This window comes from Nyctereutes procyonoides, unplaced genomic scaffold, assembly GCF_905146905.1.
Source record: "Nyctereutes procyonoides isolate TBG_1078 unplaced genomic scaffold, NYPRO_anot_genome, whole genome shotgun sequence".
Taxonomy (NCBI): domain Eukaryota; kingdom Metazoa; phylum Chordata; class Mammalia; order Carnivora; family Canidae; genus Nyctereutes; species Nyctereutes procyonoides.
This window is the reverse complement of record NW_026575142.1, coordinates 43264751-43283677: the sequence shown is the minus strand read 5'-3', so window position 1 is coordinate 43283677 and position 18927 is coordinate 43264751. Positions and strand designations below refer to the sequence as shown.

Sequence of the window (18927 nt, the reverse complement as noted above, 5' to 3'; positions counted from 1 at the left end):
CTATTTGCAGTTAAAGGACTTCTTAATGCATTTATCAAGGAAAACACATTGTAATTTTCCAATACTAGAATATGAGCCCAGCGATGGCTGGATGTCTGTCCCAGTCCTAGGTGTGTCCCAGCACATACTCCATCCACCCTGGCACATGGTAGGTGCTCAGAAATGAGGTGAGAAATGGATGGCCACAAGTGAGGAGAGATTCTCTACAGCATAAGAACAGTGGAACTTGATATGCTTCAGTGACTTCGTAATCTCATATTTTCTGTAATTATCATTATTTGCCTCACACCATGATGTCCTTTTCCACCAGAGGCTGTGGCCCCGAAAAAGACCATGTGTACCTGCAGTTGCACCACCTACCCCCCGAGCAGTTGGCCATACGTCTGCCTGGCATTTCAGAGACAGCCATGATATTTGCCGGTGTGGATGTCACCAAGGAGCCAATCCCCGTCCTTCCCACTGTGCATTATAACATGGGTGGCATTCCCACCAACTACAAGGGGCAGGTGACCAAGCCCAGACCCTTCCATGGTGGGGAAGAGGGCAGGAATGATGAGCCCATCTCACAGTTGTCCCTTGCGAGCTCAGTTAGAGAAGACAGATGGTTTCCTCAGAAAGCACTGTGTTGTTGTGTTGGCAACTCCCTTGAGTTGCTGCTGGAGGGCAAAGCGGGGCTCGGGTATATTCCAGGGTTCACATTCACTCTAATAGCGAGCAGTCACTGGTCACTTACTGATCCCTCCATGGTACATAGTCGTAGATGCAATGTCATTTGCAGCTTTTCCCTGTTTAGGATTTATTTTCCTTTATGATCTCTTGTTAACTTTTACTGTGACCTTATAAATTGTATGCTCTTTATAACAAATACTTTGGAGTGGTTTGCAGTCCACCCAGAGCCTTTTGGTTCTTGACTTTTTTGGCCTTTCCTCAGGCAAGTGGCTGGGGATCTACTCCTCCCTTTATAGATGAATACTATGCTATATGCCCTTCCCTTTGTCTGAATCCAGAGTCCAAGTGTGGAAGTGAGAGGGTCAGTCAGGGGTGGTGAGTGAGGTTTCTAATGAGCAATAGGTGTGGGATTGAAATCACAGGTACTGCCATGTGGGATCCTTTGAGTATCCGGGCACAGATTCAGTTAGAGGGCTCCCTATAGACAGAGTGGATCCAGTCCTTACCTGCTCTCCATCCTCTCTGCCCCTGCATGCAAACATCCCCTGCTGGGAAGCAGACGGGTGCAAACTGTGCTCCTAAAGTCTTCACTCTTCCTCCTACAGGTTCTGAGGCACGTGAATGGCCAGGATCAGATCGTGCCTGGCCTGTATGCATGCGGGGAGGCCGCCTGCGCCTCGGTGCACGGTGCCAACCGCCTCGGAGCTAACTCGCTCTTGGACTTGGTCGTCTTTGGCCGGGCATGTGCCCTGAGTATCGCAGAGTCCTGCAGACCTGGTATGTGTTTTCTTCAAGTAGCCAGGCTATTTCAGGAGGTGAGAGGTTACCATGTCTTGATTTGTAATTGGAAATTGCCTTAGTGATCCACCTATAAGTAAAGAAACAGTGGGGATCCCTGGGTGGCTCAGCGGTTTAGCGCCTGCCTTCGGCCCAGGGCGTGATCCTGCAGTCCCGGGATCAAGTCCCGCATCGGGCTCCCTGCATGGAGCCTGTTTCTCCCTCTGCCTGTGTCTCTCATGAATAAATAAATAAAATCTTTAAAAAAAGAGAGAGAAAAAGAAAAGAAAGATTTCTACGGTAATAGACTTGGGACTCGACACAGGCTAGGTGTGGGTCCTAATAGTTTATGTAGAGGGTAACCTAGTTTTGGTCAGGTATTGTTTTGCAGTCATTATGTTCTCCTTAGAAAAGTCACTATGGGAATTGTTTTGAGGAGAAGTTTATCACACAGTGCTTGCTCAGTATAAATTATTTACTTGCAATGAAATATTTTAAAGAGTAGGTGTGGGGGCAGCCTGGGTGGCTCAGCGGTCTAGCTCTGACTTCAGCCCAGGGTGTGATCCTGAAGACCAGGGATTGAGTCCCATGTCAGGCTTCCTGCATGGAGCCTGCTTCTCTCTCTGCCTGTGTGTGTGTGTGTGTGTGTGTGTGTGTGTGTGTGTGTCTGTCTCATGAATAAATAAATAAAATCTTAAAAAAAAAGTAGGTGTGAATATATATGTAAGTTCTCAATACTTATGGAAAAGTAATTTAGGTTCTTAAAAAATATAAATAATCTGTTAAAGGAGAACATAATGCACACAAAACAGAGCATTGGGTCATAGCCCTCCCTTCTGTGATACAGTGGATTTCAGTCTGTGATTCTGTTCTTCTGCAACTTAAAATAATTTGCTGAGGAAAAAACAGTCTTTGCTGGAAGTGTGAGTCCTTCTGTAAATGGGACGCTTACTGTTGCTATGAGCTTCCAGAGGGTCTTCGTGTGGGTTACGTTGGCCCATTCGTTCACGACGACATGTTAGGTGAAGACACTGTTCCCCAGGGGAGGGTTGTGGGATCCCTGGGTCCCTCTCTTCCTGTTATGCTTCACTGGTGGTAACTGTTTAGTCTCAGTTGTTCTGTTTTTATCAAACAAAAGTTTTTTTTTATAGATTTTAACTCTTGTTGTCCTACTAGTTAAACTAGCCCTCAGTATAACAAGCTGCACTCCCCTTTATATCTGCAGTTAGCAGATAATATAACGAAATGGACAGTTATGTTTTCAAACACCTTCTCTCTTGCTCTGACTGCAAGTCCAGGCTAAAAGGCAGAGGTAGGGCCCTGTGCCCATTTTTGCTGCAAAGGCAGGAGTCAAAACCACCTGGTCTGACCCCCAAACTAGTGCTTGTCTCACTGTAATGGTGAAGCCTGAAATCAAATCCCAGGGCAAAGCAGAAAATTCAAAGTTCCCTTTTTTTGGAAGTGAGAAAAAGCAAGTTTTATAAGAATATCTTATAATTTAATATCTGAAAGATCAATGCATACTTTAAAAAAATTTTTTTGACTCAAAAATAAAAGGAACAAATTCCTTGTTCGTGCAACAGCACAAATGGATCTCAGACGTATTAAGTTGTATTAATCAGGCTCAAAAGGTTTCATATATCTGACTATTTATATAACATTATGGAAGAGACAAAACTGAGGAATAAGCTGGCTCAGTGGTTGCCATCCAATCCTGGTGGGCCTTGTGCAACTCTGATATCGTATCTTAATTATACTTTTAAAAACAAAGGGAAGGAAAAGCACTATAACTTTTAAAATGTGAATATTTTAAACATTCTGTACCCTAATTATGTACCCTAAATGGGTACCCCAATTAATCACTTTTCTAATACATTACAAACAAAAGCAGAAGAAACCACAGCTGGCCTGGAAGAGCTGGGGTGGTTTGCATGAGAGACCAGTGCCCTCACTCCTTGTAGAGAGCGACTGTGAGCAACCCTACTTTGCCTGCAAATCCTTGTTTCCTCATTTCATACCTTGTGCCCATATTACCTATGGAAGAAAATTCATTTCAAACCATGTCATTAAAAAAACAACATCTTGAAAAATTTTCAAAACATTTATCTTTTTAGAAGTCAGAAAAGCATATGTTGAGGTTTAGTTAAGCAGGTGCAAGGGCCCGAATCAGCAGGAGACTTAAACATGCCTGGCCAGGCCCTCCCTCTCCCTTGAATGAGAACCACCATTGGTAGGGGTGAGGTGTTTTGGCAGAATTGTTGGAAACTGCTCACTATTCTGAAGGTGTCAGTTTTCCCTTCAATAGAGTAATAATGCCAGGTTTCTTTGCATAAATCTAATTTTTTAACTTAGGAATGGATTCTGATTTGTTCATAGATTTCATATCGGATACCTACTCTTTGCCAGAAATTTTGTTTTTATGTTTGCTCTTTGGCCCCAAGTCAGTATGTGGTTCTTTAGGGTTAGGGCAGTCCAGATTATGTGTATGTTTTCCAAACTCCAATAAATTCTCACTTTTTGTCTGTGTGTTTTTTAAGGAGATAAAATTCCCCCGATTAAACCAAATGCCGGGGAAGAGTCTGTCATGAATCTTGACAAACTGAGATTTGCCAATGGAAGCGTGAGAACATCTGAACTACGACTCAACATGCAGAAGGTAAGCCCTGCACACGCTCTGGAGTGTGCAGGCTGTGTGTCCACAGCCTTGTGCTGGGCTCAGGACGAACAGCAAAAGGACATGTTCCACACAGCAAGCTGGAGGTAGCAGCCCAGGGCAGACACTGCAGTTGTCTATGTCCCAGGTTGTTTGCATGTGGCTTCCCTTCTCAGACTCTTTCTGCTGTCAAGTGTCCATCAAAGTCTAGAGTGGGAGGAATAGTGGAAGATCTGAGAAGCTCCGTTCCCAGCTGGGAGCTTCCTTGCAGTTAATCCTACCACCACAGCCAGCTTCTAGCAACTCTAGGTGATGTCTTTGAGCTGGTGCATTGAAGCCCCTAAATAGAATCGGGAGGAAAGGGGAGCATAGGTGGTGGGTGGACCTCATAATCTGTGCACTGGTTATTGTCAGAATATTTACTTTCTAGATCAGCACATCTGATGGGCTGTTCTCTGAGGATGGGAACATGTGTCTTTGACCACATGTAAAGAACTAAATCTTCATTTTATTCAGCTTCGATGTAATATAAAGCACTACATGTGGCTACTGCATTGGATAATGCAGGGTTAGAGCAATTAAAATAGTATGTAAGACAGCTAGGGATCACCAGATTCTTCTAATACAGGGATTCTTGGTCCACAAATGAGATCTCTGTCCAGTTGAAGTCATTTGCCAGATTTCTGTGGAGACGTTTTCCAAAAAGAGAAAGTCCCTTTTAGTTCTATCCTGAAGCGTTCAGTGGCACAAACTCTAATCATCAAAAGAAAAAAGTTGCATACTGCATACTTCTGTAGGAACTTCAGAGAAGTTCTGGGCTTTAGGGAAACTTCCTGGAAAGGTAAGGCGAATAGCGTGAGTGAAAGGCAGAGGTTTGTTTTAGGAAACCAGCCAAGAGGAACTGTGCAGAACTTTTGTAGGGTATTGATACCGGGGAATGGCCACCAGCTATGACAGTATAATCCATGCACTGTATAGTAGGAAATTCTATTTGGGTGTGGAAATGATGAACCCATGATATTTTGAAATGGGAAGTCCTAGAAACATTTCCACCAAGTAAGGCACATACAGATCTTTGACTTCTTGGGTTATGTCCCAATGAAAGTTAAAAATGGTGTAAGTCAGAAATGTATTTAATACACCTTTAACTTACTGAATATTCACTTAGCTGACCTTAAATGTGCCCAGAACACTTGTTAGCCTGCAGTAGGGAAAATTCATCTAACATAAAGCCTGTTTTATTTTTTTAAGACACTCTTTTTTTAATTTTTTTTTATTTATTTATGATAGTCACACAGAGAGAGAGAGAGAGAGAGGCAGAGACATAGGCAGAGGGAGAAGCAGGCTCCATGCACCGGGAGCCCGATGTGGGATTCGATCCCGGGTCTCCAGGATCACGCCCTGGGCCAAAGGCAGGCGCCAAACCGCTGCGCCACCCAGGGATCCCTAAAGCCTGTTTTATAATGGAGGTTGACTGTCTCATGTAATTTATCGAATACTGTACTCAAAGTGGAAAAACAATGATTGTATGAGTGCAGATGGTTGTTTACCCTCGGGATCTAGTGGAAGCTACAGCTGCTGCCACTGCCTGGAGTCCTATGAGAGTGTATGTTGCTGCACATTACTAGCCTGAGAGAAGATGAAAATTCACAATGCAGTGTCTCTGAATTGCAGATCACTTTTGCACCATCGTAAAGCTCAAAAATCGTTAAGTCAAACTCTTCTAGATTAGGGACCATCTAAACTGTTACCTGCTGTGTGCCAGGCAGTCTTCTAGATGCCCCAGTCATCTGAAGAGAATAAAAAACGCTGCCCTCTTGGAATGTGCACTTGAGTTGGAGGACTAGTTTTTCTGATTTCCAGGTGATACAGTGAGTGATAGAAAAGAAATCAGTTACATATTGAAAAGGAGTGGACAAGTATCATTATTTACAGATACAATTAAAAATCTCAAGACAATAAGTGAGAAACTCATAAAAACAAGAATGGAGATATCTGTATAAAAGATTCAAAAGTAGCTTTCCAACATGCCTGCAATAATCCATTAGAAAATCATCTAATTCACAGTGCAGCCCAAAAGTTTAAAATGCCTTGAATAAATCTAACCCTAAAGAGTATGAAAAGATGAGCACTAAAGAACATAAAAGAATGTTTTAACTAACATTTACTAGATTCTAAGATAGTTTTTTCCATTTCCTTATCCTGAAAGGCCAGAACATTTGATAGTGTGCATTACAATTTTAAACTTATGTATCATTGTGGGACACCTGGGTGGCTCAGTCTGTTAAGTATCTGCCTTTGGCTCAGGTCATGATCTCAAGGTCTTGGGATTGAGCCCCATGGAAGGCTCCCTGCAGGGAGCCTCCCTCTCTCTCTGCCCCTCCTCTCTTTCTTCCTTTCAAATAAATAAAATCTTTAAAAATAAAATTATGTATCATTCTAAAGAAATAGATGAGATGTCTGTTAAATAGAACTAAATCAGTGAGCTATGTTAGTCTATGGTAGAGATGAGTGGCAAAAAGTGGAGTCTAGGAGTAGGCCCAGGCACACACTGTGATTGAGCATGAGATAAAGGGTTTTTTTAAGAGCCATGGAAAGTTATTCAGTAAGTGATAGGAAATAAAGGTAGATCCTAAAATAAATTTCAGTTTATTTAATATCCATTTCTTAAGTGCATAAACAATACAACCATATAGGAATTTGACATATGAGAGGTATTTACAAGATTAACCAGAAGCCCTCTTTTTCCTCTTCTTCATGACCGTCCACCCCATGCTCACTGCTGACCACCTACATCATTATCTCAACACTTCTTAATTTGTGTCACCAAGGGGCCATCTGCTGGCTCTTAGAACATTTACCACTGGATCTCAAGAGTGGGGCAAGACCATAGGAGCTGCTGTCTCCTTGGGAATTGAAGATGGAGCCCTTATGCTCTTTTTGCCCACCATTCAGTACGCTAACCCTCAAGAGTAAGTCTGCTTGGAATCACAGATCCTGGCTGAGTTCCACAAACTGCCTTCCCTAATTGCAAAATATTCCACTTTAATTAACACATATGGATCTAAAATGTGTACTTAATGGCAACATAGAAGCATTTTTTAAAAGCTTTGATCAAAACTTCATTTTAACTTCAATTTATGATAAAATTCTCAAGGAAGCAGGTATAGAGGGGATGTATCTCAATGTAATAAAGGCCTTATATGACAAGCCCGCAGCTAGGGTCATACTCAGTGGTGAAAAGATGGAAGCTTTCTCATCACAGGAACAAGACAAGGGTGTTCAGTCTCACCACTTTATTCAACACAGCACTGGAAGTCCTGGCTAGAGCAGTCAGGCAGGAAAGAGAAATAAAGCCATCCAAAATGGGAAGGAAGAAGTAAACGTCACTATTTACAGATGTATCAGATCACATATGACACTGACACAGACCCCACAAAAAAGCTTAATACTAATTAGTGAATTCAGTAAAGTTGAAAGGTGCAAAGTTAATACATAAAAACTGTTTCTGAATGCTCTGAAAGAGAAATTAAGAAAGCAATCCCATTTCCAATTGCATCAAAAAGAATAAAATACTTAGGAATAAATTTAATCAGGGAGGGGAAAAATATGTACACCAAAAATTCTAAAGCATTAATAATGTTGAAGATACAAGTAAGTGGGAAGATATTCCGTGCTTGTAGGTTGGAAGAGTGAATATTATTAAAATTTCCATATTTCCTGAAGGAATCCACAGACTCAGTGCAACCTTTATTAAAATTCCAATGGCATTTTTTACAGAAATAGAACAAAGAATCCTATATTTGTATGGAACCACAAAAGACCCCGAATAGCCAGAGCAATCCTGAGAGAAAGACAAAGCTGGAGGCATTTCTCTCTCCCTGATTTGACACTCTATTACAAAGCTATAGTAATCAAAACAATAAAGTATTGACCTAAAAGCAGACCTGGAGATCAATGAAATGGAATCGAGCCCATAAATAAACCTATGTAAATATGGTTAATTAATTTACAACAAAAGAAGAATATATGGGAGGAAAACCATCTCTTTAATGGTGCTGGGAAAACTGAACAAGCCGCACGCAAACAAACACATCTAGATCACCGTCTTGCACCATACATGGAAACTAATTCATTGGGTTCAAGGCTTGAATATGAGACCTGAAACCCATAAAACTCCTAGAAAACATGGGCGGTAAGCACCTCATCGTGGTCTTGGCGCTGAGTTTTCGATTTGACACCAAGAGCAAGGGCAGCAAAAGTAAAGATGAACTATTGACCACATCATAGTAAAAAGCTTCTGCAGCAAAGGAAACCAACAAAATGAAAAGGCAGCGTACAGAATGGGAAGAAATATCTGCAGATCATGTATCTGATAAGGGACTAAAATCCCAAAATATGTAAAGAACTCTTACAACTCAATAGCATAAAAACAATATAATAAATGGACAGAGGATATAAACAGACATTTCTCCAAAGAAGGCATACACATGGCCAACAGATACATGAAAAGATCCTCAACATCACTGATCATCTGGGAAATGCTGATCAGAACCACATGAGGTATCATTTCACACCTATCAGAGATGGTTAGTATCAAAAAGACAAGAAACACAAATGTTACATTGGCAAGGATATGGAGAAAGGGGAACCCTCCTGCACAGTTTGAGGGAATGCAGATTCGTGTAGCCATTATGGAAAACAGTATGGAGGTTCCCCCCAAAAATTAAAAATAGAACTACTGTATGATCCAACAAATCCACTTCTGTGTATTTATCCAAAGGAACTGAAAACACTAGTTCCAAAAGATACCTGTACTTCCAATCTATTATAGCCACGATATTAAAATAGCCTAGATGCCCATTGGTGGATGAATGGGTAATGAGGATGTGTGTGTATGTTACATATACTTTATATATGGCATATGTTTTATATATAAAATATAAATTAATTATTGAGGCATAAAAAATGAACTCTTGCCATTTGTGACACCATGGGTGGGCATAGAGGGCATTATGCTCAGTGAAATAAGTCAAAAACAATACCTTATGATCCTACTTATATGTAGAATCTTAAAAAACAAAACAAGAAATTGAGCTCATAGAACAGATTGATGGTTGCCAGAGATGGGGAGTGGGTGAAAGGAGACAAAATGTACAAGCCTCCAATTAAAATTAAATTAAGTCCTGGGGCTTGTAGTCTATAGCATGGCAATTATAGTTAATAACACTTAATTACATCTTTGAAGGTTGCTAAGAAAGTATATTTTAAAAGTTCTCATGGAAGAAAGAACAAACTTCATTATAAAATTCAGAGTAATGGATGCCTGGCTGGCCCAGTCAGTAGAATGCATGACTCTTGATCTTAGGGTTGTGAATCCAAGGCCCACATTGGGCCAAGAGCTGGCTTGCTGGGGATCCCTGGGTGGCGCAGCGGTTTGGCGCCTGCCTTTGGCCCAGGGCGCGATCCTGGAGACCCGGGATCGAATCCCACGTCGGGCTCCCGGTGCATGGAGTCTGCTTCTCCCTCTGCCTGTGTCTCTGCCTCTCTCTCTCTGTGACTATCATAAATAAATAAATAAAATTAAAAAAAAAAAAAGAGCTGGCTTGCTTACATACTTACTATACATACATACATACATACATACATAAAATTGAGAGTCATAGATTCATTCTGAATTTCATAGGTTTTAAATTTAATTTACATGAATATTTTATAAAAAGTGAAATGCAGGGGTACCTGGCTGGCTCAGTCAGTGCAGCATGCGACTCTTGATCTTAGAGTTGTGAGTTTGAGCCTCCCATTGGGTGTAGAGATTACTTAAAAATAAAATCTTAAAAAAATAAAAGTGAAACGCGTAAGAAAAAAGCTAAAGGGTTTACCAGTTTTAGTCCTAGCTGCTTCATGTGAATTAAAGATTGACAAATGATATTTTATGTTCCAGTCGATGCAGAATCATGCTGCTGTGTTCCGTGTGGGAAGTGTGTTACAGGAAGGCTGTGAGAAAATCAGCCAGCTCTATGGAGACCTAAAGCATCTGAAGACATTTGACCGAGGTGAGCATTCCATGGGGCCCTGCACACAGTTGGGCTGCTGGATATTTGCAAGACAGGCTGCCTCAGAGCCCTGTCTGTCCCAGTGCGGAATTCACTCTGCCCACAGCTACAGCCTGGAGGACCCAGTTAACTGGATCCTATCTCATGAGTACCCGGTGTGTCCCTAGGAATGGTCTGGAACACCGACCTGGTAGAGACCCTCGAGCTGCAGAACCTGATGCTCTGTGCACTTCAGACCATTTATGGAGCAGAGGCCCGGAAGGAGTCACGTGGTGCTCACGCCAGGGAAGATTACAAGGTGTGCCCTCACCACGTACTCCTGTGCACATCATGCCTCTGTTCACTGGCATTGCTCAGCCCCTATCCCTGCATTTTCTCTACATTTCACTTCATTTTCCCACAAGTAAATTGGAAAAAAAAAAAAAAAAAGCCTTTTTTTTTTTTTTTTTTTTGTTGCCTGATAACTTTCATGCTTTGTTATCACTGTGTTTAGTATCAGCATGACCTTTTTCTTGCCTCAGATCGGCATTTGCTGCTGCCAGTAGCAGCATCTCTAAGCAAAACACACCTGACTTTTACCAGGTCAAAGATTAGTATGCAGTCTGAGTACTATAGCCAGAAAATAGTAAAATGAGAGATAAGTCATTATTTGAGACCTGACTTCATTTTGGGTCACTTTTTAAAAATGGTCTGTTTTGTTGTTGTTGTTGTTTTTTTTTAAGATTTTATTTCTTTTTGAGAGAGAAAGAACACAAGCTGGGGGTGAGGAGGAAGAGCATAGGGAGAGGGAGAAGCAGCCACCCAGGTGCCCCATAAATTACATGATTTTTATGCAGAGTACAGTTCAGATTCTTCCAGAACAGAGACTCAGCATATGACAGGAAAATGGGAAGGAAATAGGCACTTGAGGCCAAATACAACTTCAGGATGCAACATCAGCAGGGCCTGAGCCGCTTTCTAGACACACAGGCTCTGGCCCAGGACAAGGTGATGTTGCTGGTAGCAGCCTCATCCATCAGCAGAACAGAAGCACATGGGGAAATTGGCTACAGGGAGAGGATTAGGTTCTGATTTACTGTGAAATTCTGTTAATTTGCCCTCCATCGACTGGAGCTGGATTAGAGTAAGATTGACTAAGTGCATTCGTCATGAGTACTGAGGACCAGAAGCTTCTCCAGGCTGCAGGTGGGTTGGGTGTTTCTGTGGCAAGAAACGGCCAACTCGTTTCATTGAGTCACAGCAGAGATGCAGGTGGAAGCTGCTCCCCCTGGGAGAGCTTACCCCTACGGATATGTTTCCAGATAAGGGAGGGTGCCCCACTTGCTCCCAGGTGAGAGGTCTTGCCTCTGTGCACCTACACACTTGCCTCTCTCAGCAGAAACAGCCAAGTGTTTGAACCTTTCATTTTTTAAAATTTATTCATTTATTTTTATAGAAAGCATCTTTTTTTATACTTTCATGGGTTTTTTTATTATTTTAATTAATTACTTATTTTTAAGATTTTATTTATTTATTCATGAGAGACACAGAGAGATAGGCAGAGACATAGGCAGAGGGAGAAGCAGGCTCCATTCAGGGAGCCCGATATGGGACTTGATTCTGGAACTCCAGAATCACGCTCTGGGCCGAAGGCAGGCACTCAACCACTAAGCCACCCAAGGCATCCCATATTGTTACTTTTTTAATTTAAATTTTAGGTAGTTGACATACAGTGCAATATTAGTTTCTGGAGTAGAATTTGGTGATTCATCACTTACATACAACACTCAGTGCTCATCACAAGTGTCCTCCTTAATGCCTGTCCTCCACCCACCTCCCTCAGTCAACCCTCAGTTTGTTATTATTTTTAAATTTTATTTTTAAGTAATCTCTATACCCAACATGAGACTGAAGCTCAATCCTGAGATCAAGAGTCTCATGCTCTACTCACTGAGTCAGCCAGGGCCCCTGGTTTTAAATTTAAGTGGCTCTTGTATGTCTTACTCATTACCATGTGTAGTATTCAGCTTTTTAAGCGTTTTTAAACAAAATTTTAACATAATTGCTAGAACTGAAATATTTGAATGAAAAAAACTGAAAGAGAAATTGAAGTCACCCAGAATACAAAGAGACAAAATATTTGTTGAACTTTTAAGTGCATGAAAGATGAGGCTAATTTCTGTAGCCATCCCCCCTCCCCCCAGTAGTAAAAATGGAGCTCTGGGCTCACAGTGATGCTGAAGACCCACTGCCTAGCTCTGTGGCCTCAGCAGGTCCTTCCCTGGTCGGGACTCGTGCTGAACGGGAGCCCAGGGTGGACGGGCACTCGGAGGATGTATCACAGGTCTCATCTCTCCATCCCACCTATGTCTGGAACTTAATTGCACTGTGTTTCTTACTGTGTGTTCTCTTAGGGCAGATATACACAAAATGGTTTTTCATTAGGGATTGTACACAAGAATGGACATGGGTTGAAAAGTGGACTAGGAGCACCTGGGTGGCTCAGTCGGTAAACCATCTGCCTTTAGCTCAGGTCATGATCTAGGATCGAGCCCTGTGTCTTCCTGCCCAGCAAGGAGTCTGCTTCTACCTGCAGCTCCCCCTGCTTGTGTTCTCTTGCTCACCTTCTCTGTTGAATAAATAAAATCTTAAAAGGAAAAATGGACTAGGAATGTCCCAGCTCTCTGTGAACAAGTTCTGCTTGGGACACTGGATACCTCTGTGTTGAGTGGGATCCAAGGGGATTCACATCAGACTTGTCTCTCCTGTATCATTTTAATGAGTTTGCCATGTTTTCCAGTTATATTGCCCTGTTAGAGAAATAAGAAATTTGAAGTGTATTTGTTGATGGTATTTTCTGAAATAAACTAATTTCCCTGGCCTCAGGTGCGGATTGACGAGTATGATTACTCTAAGCCCATCCAGGGGCAGCAGAAGAAGCCGTTTGAGGAGCACTGGAGAAAGCACACCCTTTCCTACGTCGATATCAAGACTGGGAAGGTATGTGGGGAACGTGTCCTGCTCACGGATGCACTAATGACTGTGCCATCCCATATATTCTGGAGTACAACTTATGATGGGCTGGGAGAAGCAACATGGATTTAAGTCCCTGTTGGCAGACCTGAGACACTACTGAAAAGGACTCTAAGTCGGGCTTCTCTTGGAAACAGAATCCAGTGTGGATGGGTGGTTTAGAAGTGCTGGCCTTCCACAGTTGTAGCACCTGGCAGGGAGTGAGTGCCCAAGGCTTGGTGGCAGGGGAGAGGATGATTCTGGAGCCCAATGAGAGCAGGTCGTAGGGTGGGAGCAATGGGGGGGGGCATTGGCTGGACCATCTGGAGGCAGCCTCAGGGAACACGGAGTATGCTGTGTAGCCCACAGCATGGGCCCAGCACAGAGCAAGCAGAGGGGGGGGGGTGCAGTGGGCAGAGTCCTGGGACAGCCAGCTTAGGTTGCAGTAGAGCCTCACAGTCTTATTCCGCCAAAGCATAACTCACCCATTTGCCATTTCTGCTGGACATTAAGAATCAGAACTAAGATATAAAGTATTACTTGAGCTTTTCAGACTTGTAAGGGAGAGTCTTAATCATTTATGTGAGTCTACAGAAATAACGTGCTCTGCTGCCATCACTTAATACAGAGAGCCTAGTGTGTCTGTTATTTCAAGTAGGCAGTAACTTTGATAATTTTGCGTGAAGGCTATTTTCTGACAGTGTATAGAAAGAAATGAGACTTTCTCTCGGTACAGTCCTGTTTTTAGTAACATTCAAGGGTTTTTGAAAGTATTAAAGAAACTTTTAGAAAATAGAAAAATAAAGAAAAACCATGTTTGTAAGCTCACCAGTCAGAGATATCCTTCATTATCATTCTGAAATATTTCCTTCAGGTTTTGCATGTATACATACACTTTTCCTGATACATAGGTATATAAATACAAATAGAAAAACTTTTGGTAAATACAGGGTTTAAGCATAATTAAAGAATGATAATATATGCACAGTTTCACTTCTTGAGCATTTGTGTAAAGCATCAAGAATTTTATACATTGTTATTTTAGTTGCTGTATTTCATTACATGGACTTACCATAATTTACATACCTGGTCCCCTATTGTACGTTTAGGTCATTTTTGAGTTTGTTACTGAAAAATACTCCACAATGAGTATTTGTGATTTTAAGTTCCTGAAATTTGTCTACAAATAACTTTTATAGTGAATTTTTCAAAAAATATACAAGCGAATACTGTTTTTATGTTTTTCCACAAATTTTAACTTACTGTAGATTCTTCTTTTTAAGGTCTCATTGGAATATAGACCTGTGATCGACAGAACTTTAAATGAGGCTGACTGTGCCACGGTCCCTCCAGCCATTCGCTCCTACTGATGAGACCAGAGTTGACCAGCTTTTGTAATTATGTATAATAGCTCATGCGTGTGTTCATATCCTAATTACCTTTTTAAAATCCTGTACTCAAGTGAATAAGGAGTGTCATTGGAATAGAGATCATCTACCCGGTAGCCAGAAGCTTGCTAGTAATCAACAGCCAGGAAGTGTGAATGAAGCTTACCTTTTGCTTCATCATCCTTGTGACATAATAAAACTGGGCATGATTCTTAAATAAAGCATAAATTACAAACTTCTATTTCCAAGTCCATTTAAGAACTTGTACTATTTGACTTGAGGCATGTTGTTGACCTAAAAGATCAATATCCAGAAATTTTCTTGTGTAGTTAAGTAAAAATGACTTTTGGTGCTGACAGCACTTGAAGAAAACAAGCATCTCCTCCTTGTTCTTAGTAAGCAAATGGTTTAATATGTGAACATGCATCCTAAGGTATTGAAGTCGCCAGGTACTAAAGGAAATAGATGAGGCGTACAAGGATTTCTTCCTTCTCTGCTTGCTTTCCAGTGCTGCTCAGAGGTCCCTTTCCTACACAGTACTCATCATCTCTGGGCTGGCTTCTATAGAATCCAGTCCACTTGCACATAGAGGCATTGATTTTACTGGCTCTTTCTCCGCTTTAGGAACGGTCTTGTAAATATGTAAAACATTCACGTTTTTTCAGAGTCTGTCATATTTAAATTTTTTTTTTTTTAGTTTATTTATGATAGTCACAGAGAGAGAGAGAGAGAGAGAGGCAGAGACACAGGCAGAGGGAGAAGCAGGCTCCATGCACCGGGAGCCCGACGTGGGATTCGATCCCGGGTCTCCAGGATCGCGCCCTGGGCCAAAGGCAGGCGCTAAACCACTGCGCCACCCAGGGATCCCGAGTCTGTCATATTTAGAGCTAACCTTGATTGTCTCTGCATCCCCTTCCCCATAGCACGCACTTTAGTTATCTTCCTAGCGAGTGTTTTAAGAGAAAAAAAAAGCAAATCTGTATTTGCATTATGATGTATTGACTATTGTGCACACCATGTCTGCATATCTTATCATCAGTAAGTCTTCTTCCTTTAGCTGCATGAATGTACCTTACCGTCCAGTGGTGGACATTTGTGTTCTTTCCAGTATTACAGACACCACAATGAGTAATTTTGTGGGTGAAGTCCTTTTCTTTGAGGTGGAGTCCTAGAATTGCTATGAAATGCACATGTCATTCTGTTAGATGTTCCCAAATTCTGTTTCCCAAATTCTCTTGTGTTGGAGAAGAGTCCCTATTCCCATGGCTTTGCAAAGAAAGCATGATGGCAAGTGTTTGGATGTCTGCCAATCACATAATAAGAAATTTTATCTTAGTATAGCTTTTCTCTTTTCTTTTTCTTTCTTTCCTTGGTGGGGGTTAGCATTTTTCACAGTTCTTTTTAGGTATGATTGGCAGAGGTAATAAACGCATTCACTAGCCTGAGTTTCTGGCCCCTTTGTAATCTCCTTCCTTTATCCACAGCAGTGCACAGGGAACCACTGATCTACTTTCCATCATTAGAGATGAGCTCGCGTGCTCCAAAGTACATATAAATGGAACCATACAGCATGCACTCTTTGATGTTGATTTTGTTGGTTCATTCACACTGCTGCACAAGCAAGAGGATGGGTGTGTTCGTGGCTTGAGGGCTGCATCCAGGTGTCAGCTCCTGGCTCTACTCTCTACCACCACCACCAGAGAGAGACCCTGAGCAGAATCACAGGTGCTTGGGGCAAGAAGGTACAGGACTGGTGAGTGCTGGGGGAGTTCCAGGCCATGCAGCATCGAGTGTCTGCAACCCAGCTGCAGATCAAATGGTGACTGTCACAAGAGGAAAGTGTCATTTCAAGTGGCATTAGAACATAAACTTCTGAGTTTATAGTTTCAGTAAACATTAAGGATAAATGAAACCACTAAGAAACCCTATGCTTCATCAGCAGTCTTACTGTTACTAGGAATATTGGTGTTCATACTTTGAAATTGTGTAGTATAAGTTAAAGCTAGTAATAAGTATAAACTCTTGTTTGTTCCTTTATATATTTTTTTGTTCTTTTTAAAAGATTTTATTTATTTGAGATTGAGAAATCACTAGTTTGAGGGGCAGAGGGAGAGGCAGAAGTAGACTCTCCACCAAGCAGGGAACCCAACACAGGGCTCAATCCCGGGACCCCTATATCATGACCTGAGCCAAGGCAGACACTCAACCAACTAAGCCACCCAGACACCCCTTCTGTTCTTTTTAAAAAAAAAAAAAAAAACAAAACACACTGCCCAGCTCTGCCCCAGTAGCAGTGGGCTCTAAGCACCCCGATTGTGGGGTTTGCTTACCACTGCCCTCTCTCCCCCATAGCCACAGATTGACTATATTAAAAACATTAGTATGTTCATTTATAATGATAGTTTAAAAACTCAGCCAACACTGAGCAATCACTTTTGGAAGTAACTAGGGCACTAACTACTAAAACTGAAAATGGACAATTAGAGGAAAATAGTGAAATGGTTATCCTGCCTTTAATACACAAATTGCCATTCAGGATAACCTAGTTGATTAGGAAAAGAATTTTATGGATAATAAAATAGTCAGATAAAGGAGTAAGGAATGATAGCATCTAAAGACCCCGTTTCTGCTATCCCCAGTGTGGTTCTGGAAATTGCATGTGGATCAGAGTTGCCTGGAAGGATTGTTGAATAATTCCTGACCCCATCCCAGGACTTCTGGTTCAGCAGGTCCTGGGGTTGGGCCTGAGAATCTGCATGTGTAGTATGTTCGGGGACCACCCTTTGAAAACCACCTGTTGGGGGGGGTGTGGTCAACAAACATGGAGATGATTTTCAGAAGATAACAGGTGGAGAGATGACTGACAACTTCAGACCTCCATGCTAACCAATAGATGAAACAGCATGCCAAAGAATTTTTGCAGAAGTGGAAGTATAAATATGGGCATCTAAACATCATTTAAGTGTTAGGACAATAAATGAAAAGCTGGCAAAGGCAGGTACCTGAAGCAGAATTAGATGACAGAAGGGCTGATTGGTTTCAAAGAAGTAACTGAGGCCCTGGCTTCCTTATGTCTGCTACTTTTCAACCAAAAGTCAACCTGTGGACCATTTTTATGAACATTCTGAAACCAAGAAAATCATGGGAGTAGGTCTGGAAATACAAGTTTCTATGGGACAAAATATTTCATACTGGAAATACGTTTGTTTTGTTTGTTTGTTTCATGAGAGACAGGCAGAGATGTAGGCAGAGTGAGAAGCAGGCTCCATGCAGGGACCCCAGTGTGGGACTCTATCTCGGGATTGCGGGATCATGCCCTGAGCTGAAGGCAGAAGCTCAACTGCTGAGCCACCCAGGCATCTCCTTACTGGAAATATTTTGTACAATGTATATTCAAGGTCTAAGCGAACTCACATGTTAGGGGGATTTACAGACCAGAGAAATTTTTTTTTTTAATGTTCATCAAGGTAAAAAACTAGAATACTGTCCAGAGAGATGTGGTTAATTTCTAATATGGATCAAAAGCAAAAAATTAAGATACAGTACAGTACTCTTCAACTGTCCATAGCATTAGCCATAGCCACATAGCTATTTAAGCTCACCAAAATTACGTAAAACTTAAAATTACATTCCCTAGTCACCTTGATCCATTTCAAGTGGTCAGTAGCTACATGTGGCAAGTGGCTGCCACACTGGACAGCAGAGCAGTCGGATTGTTGCAGAAAGTTCTGTTCACCAACAGCAGTATACACAGTCACTAGTGTATTAAACAGCACCTATGATAAATTGGCCACTACCTAATATAAAACCTGAGTTAAATAAAAAGTGGTCATTCTCTTTCATACTGAATTCTGACAATATTGGTTGGAAAGGAGGCGGAGGCCTGGGCACAGCTGGCTCCATCCCCTAGAATTCTGCACCAGAGTCTGTAAAAAGGAAGTGACAGAGAAGGTCTCTAGCGTGTAAATGTCACAGTACAAGTCATTGGAGGTCTTGATGAGAAAATAAGGCACAAATGACAACTCAGTGTGCCTTCAGAGGGAAAGCTGTTAGGGTGGATACATACAAAGTGTGTGTGTGTGCGCGTGCGCCCATGCACACATTCACACACACAAAAGAATGGACATATAACTTACTTGGTCATCCATTTGTTTAACATTTGAGAGTTCACTATATGCCAAAGACATCCGATGAACAAGAGGGTAGACTATGAAGTGTTAGGAATGCTAGCACCCAGAAATAGCCAATGTTTAAAAAGTTCTAAGGGTAATAAAAGGCATTTTCCAACTGGCCCAACATTAGATAGATTATGTGCTAACGTTAATGGGAGGAAGAGAGGAGTGTTGTCTTTCAGTTTATTTCTCTCCTCTCCCATCCAGGAGCACCATCTACT

General features: G+C 41.7%; 1 protein-coding gene across 2 annotated transcripts in view; it reads left to right on the top strand.

Moving 5' to 3' along the window:
• SDHA (succinate dehydrogenase complex flavoprotein subunit A) overlaps positions 1–14785 on the top strand; it is a 29277-nt gene extending 14492 nt beyond the window's left edge. For both annotated transcript variants that reach the window (XM_055308058.1, XM_055308059.1), the window contains exons 9-15: positions 311–506; positions 1275–1446; positions 3984–4102; positions 10044–10155; positions 10323–10453; positions 13021–13134; positions 14430–14785. In XM_055308058.1, the coding sequence (XP_055164033.1) occupies positions 311–506; positions 1275–1446; positions 3984–4102; positions 10044–10155; positions 10323–10453; positions 13021–13134; positions 14430–14516 (931 nt within the window). In that variant the 3' untranslated portion in view covers positions 14517–14785. The remainder of the gene's footprint in view (positions 1–310; positions 507–1274; positions 1447–3983; positions 4103–10043; positions 10156–10322; positions 10454–13020; positions 13135–14429) is intronic.
• Positions 14786–18927: the final 4142 nt, after the last annotated feature.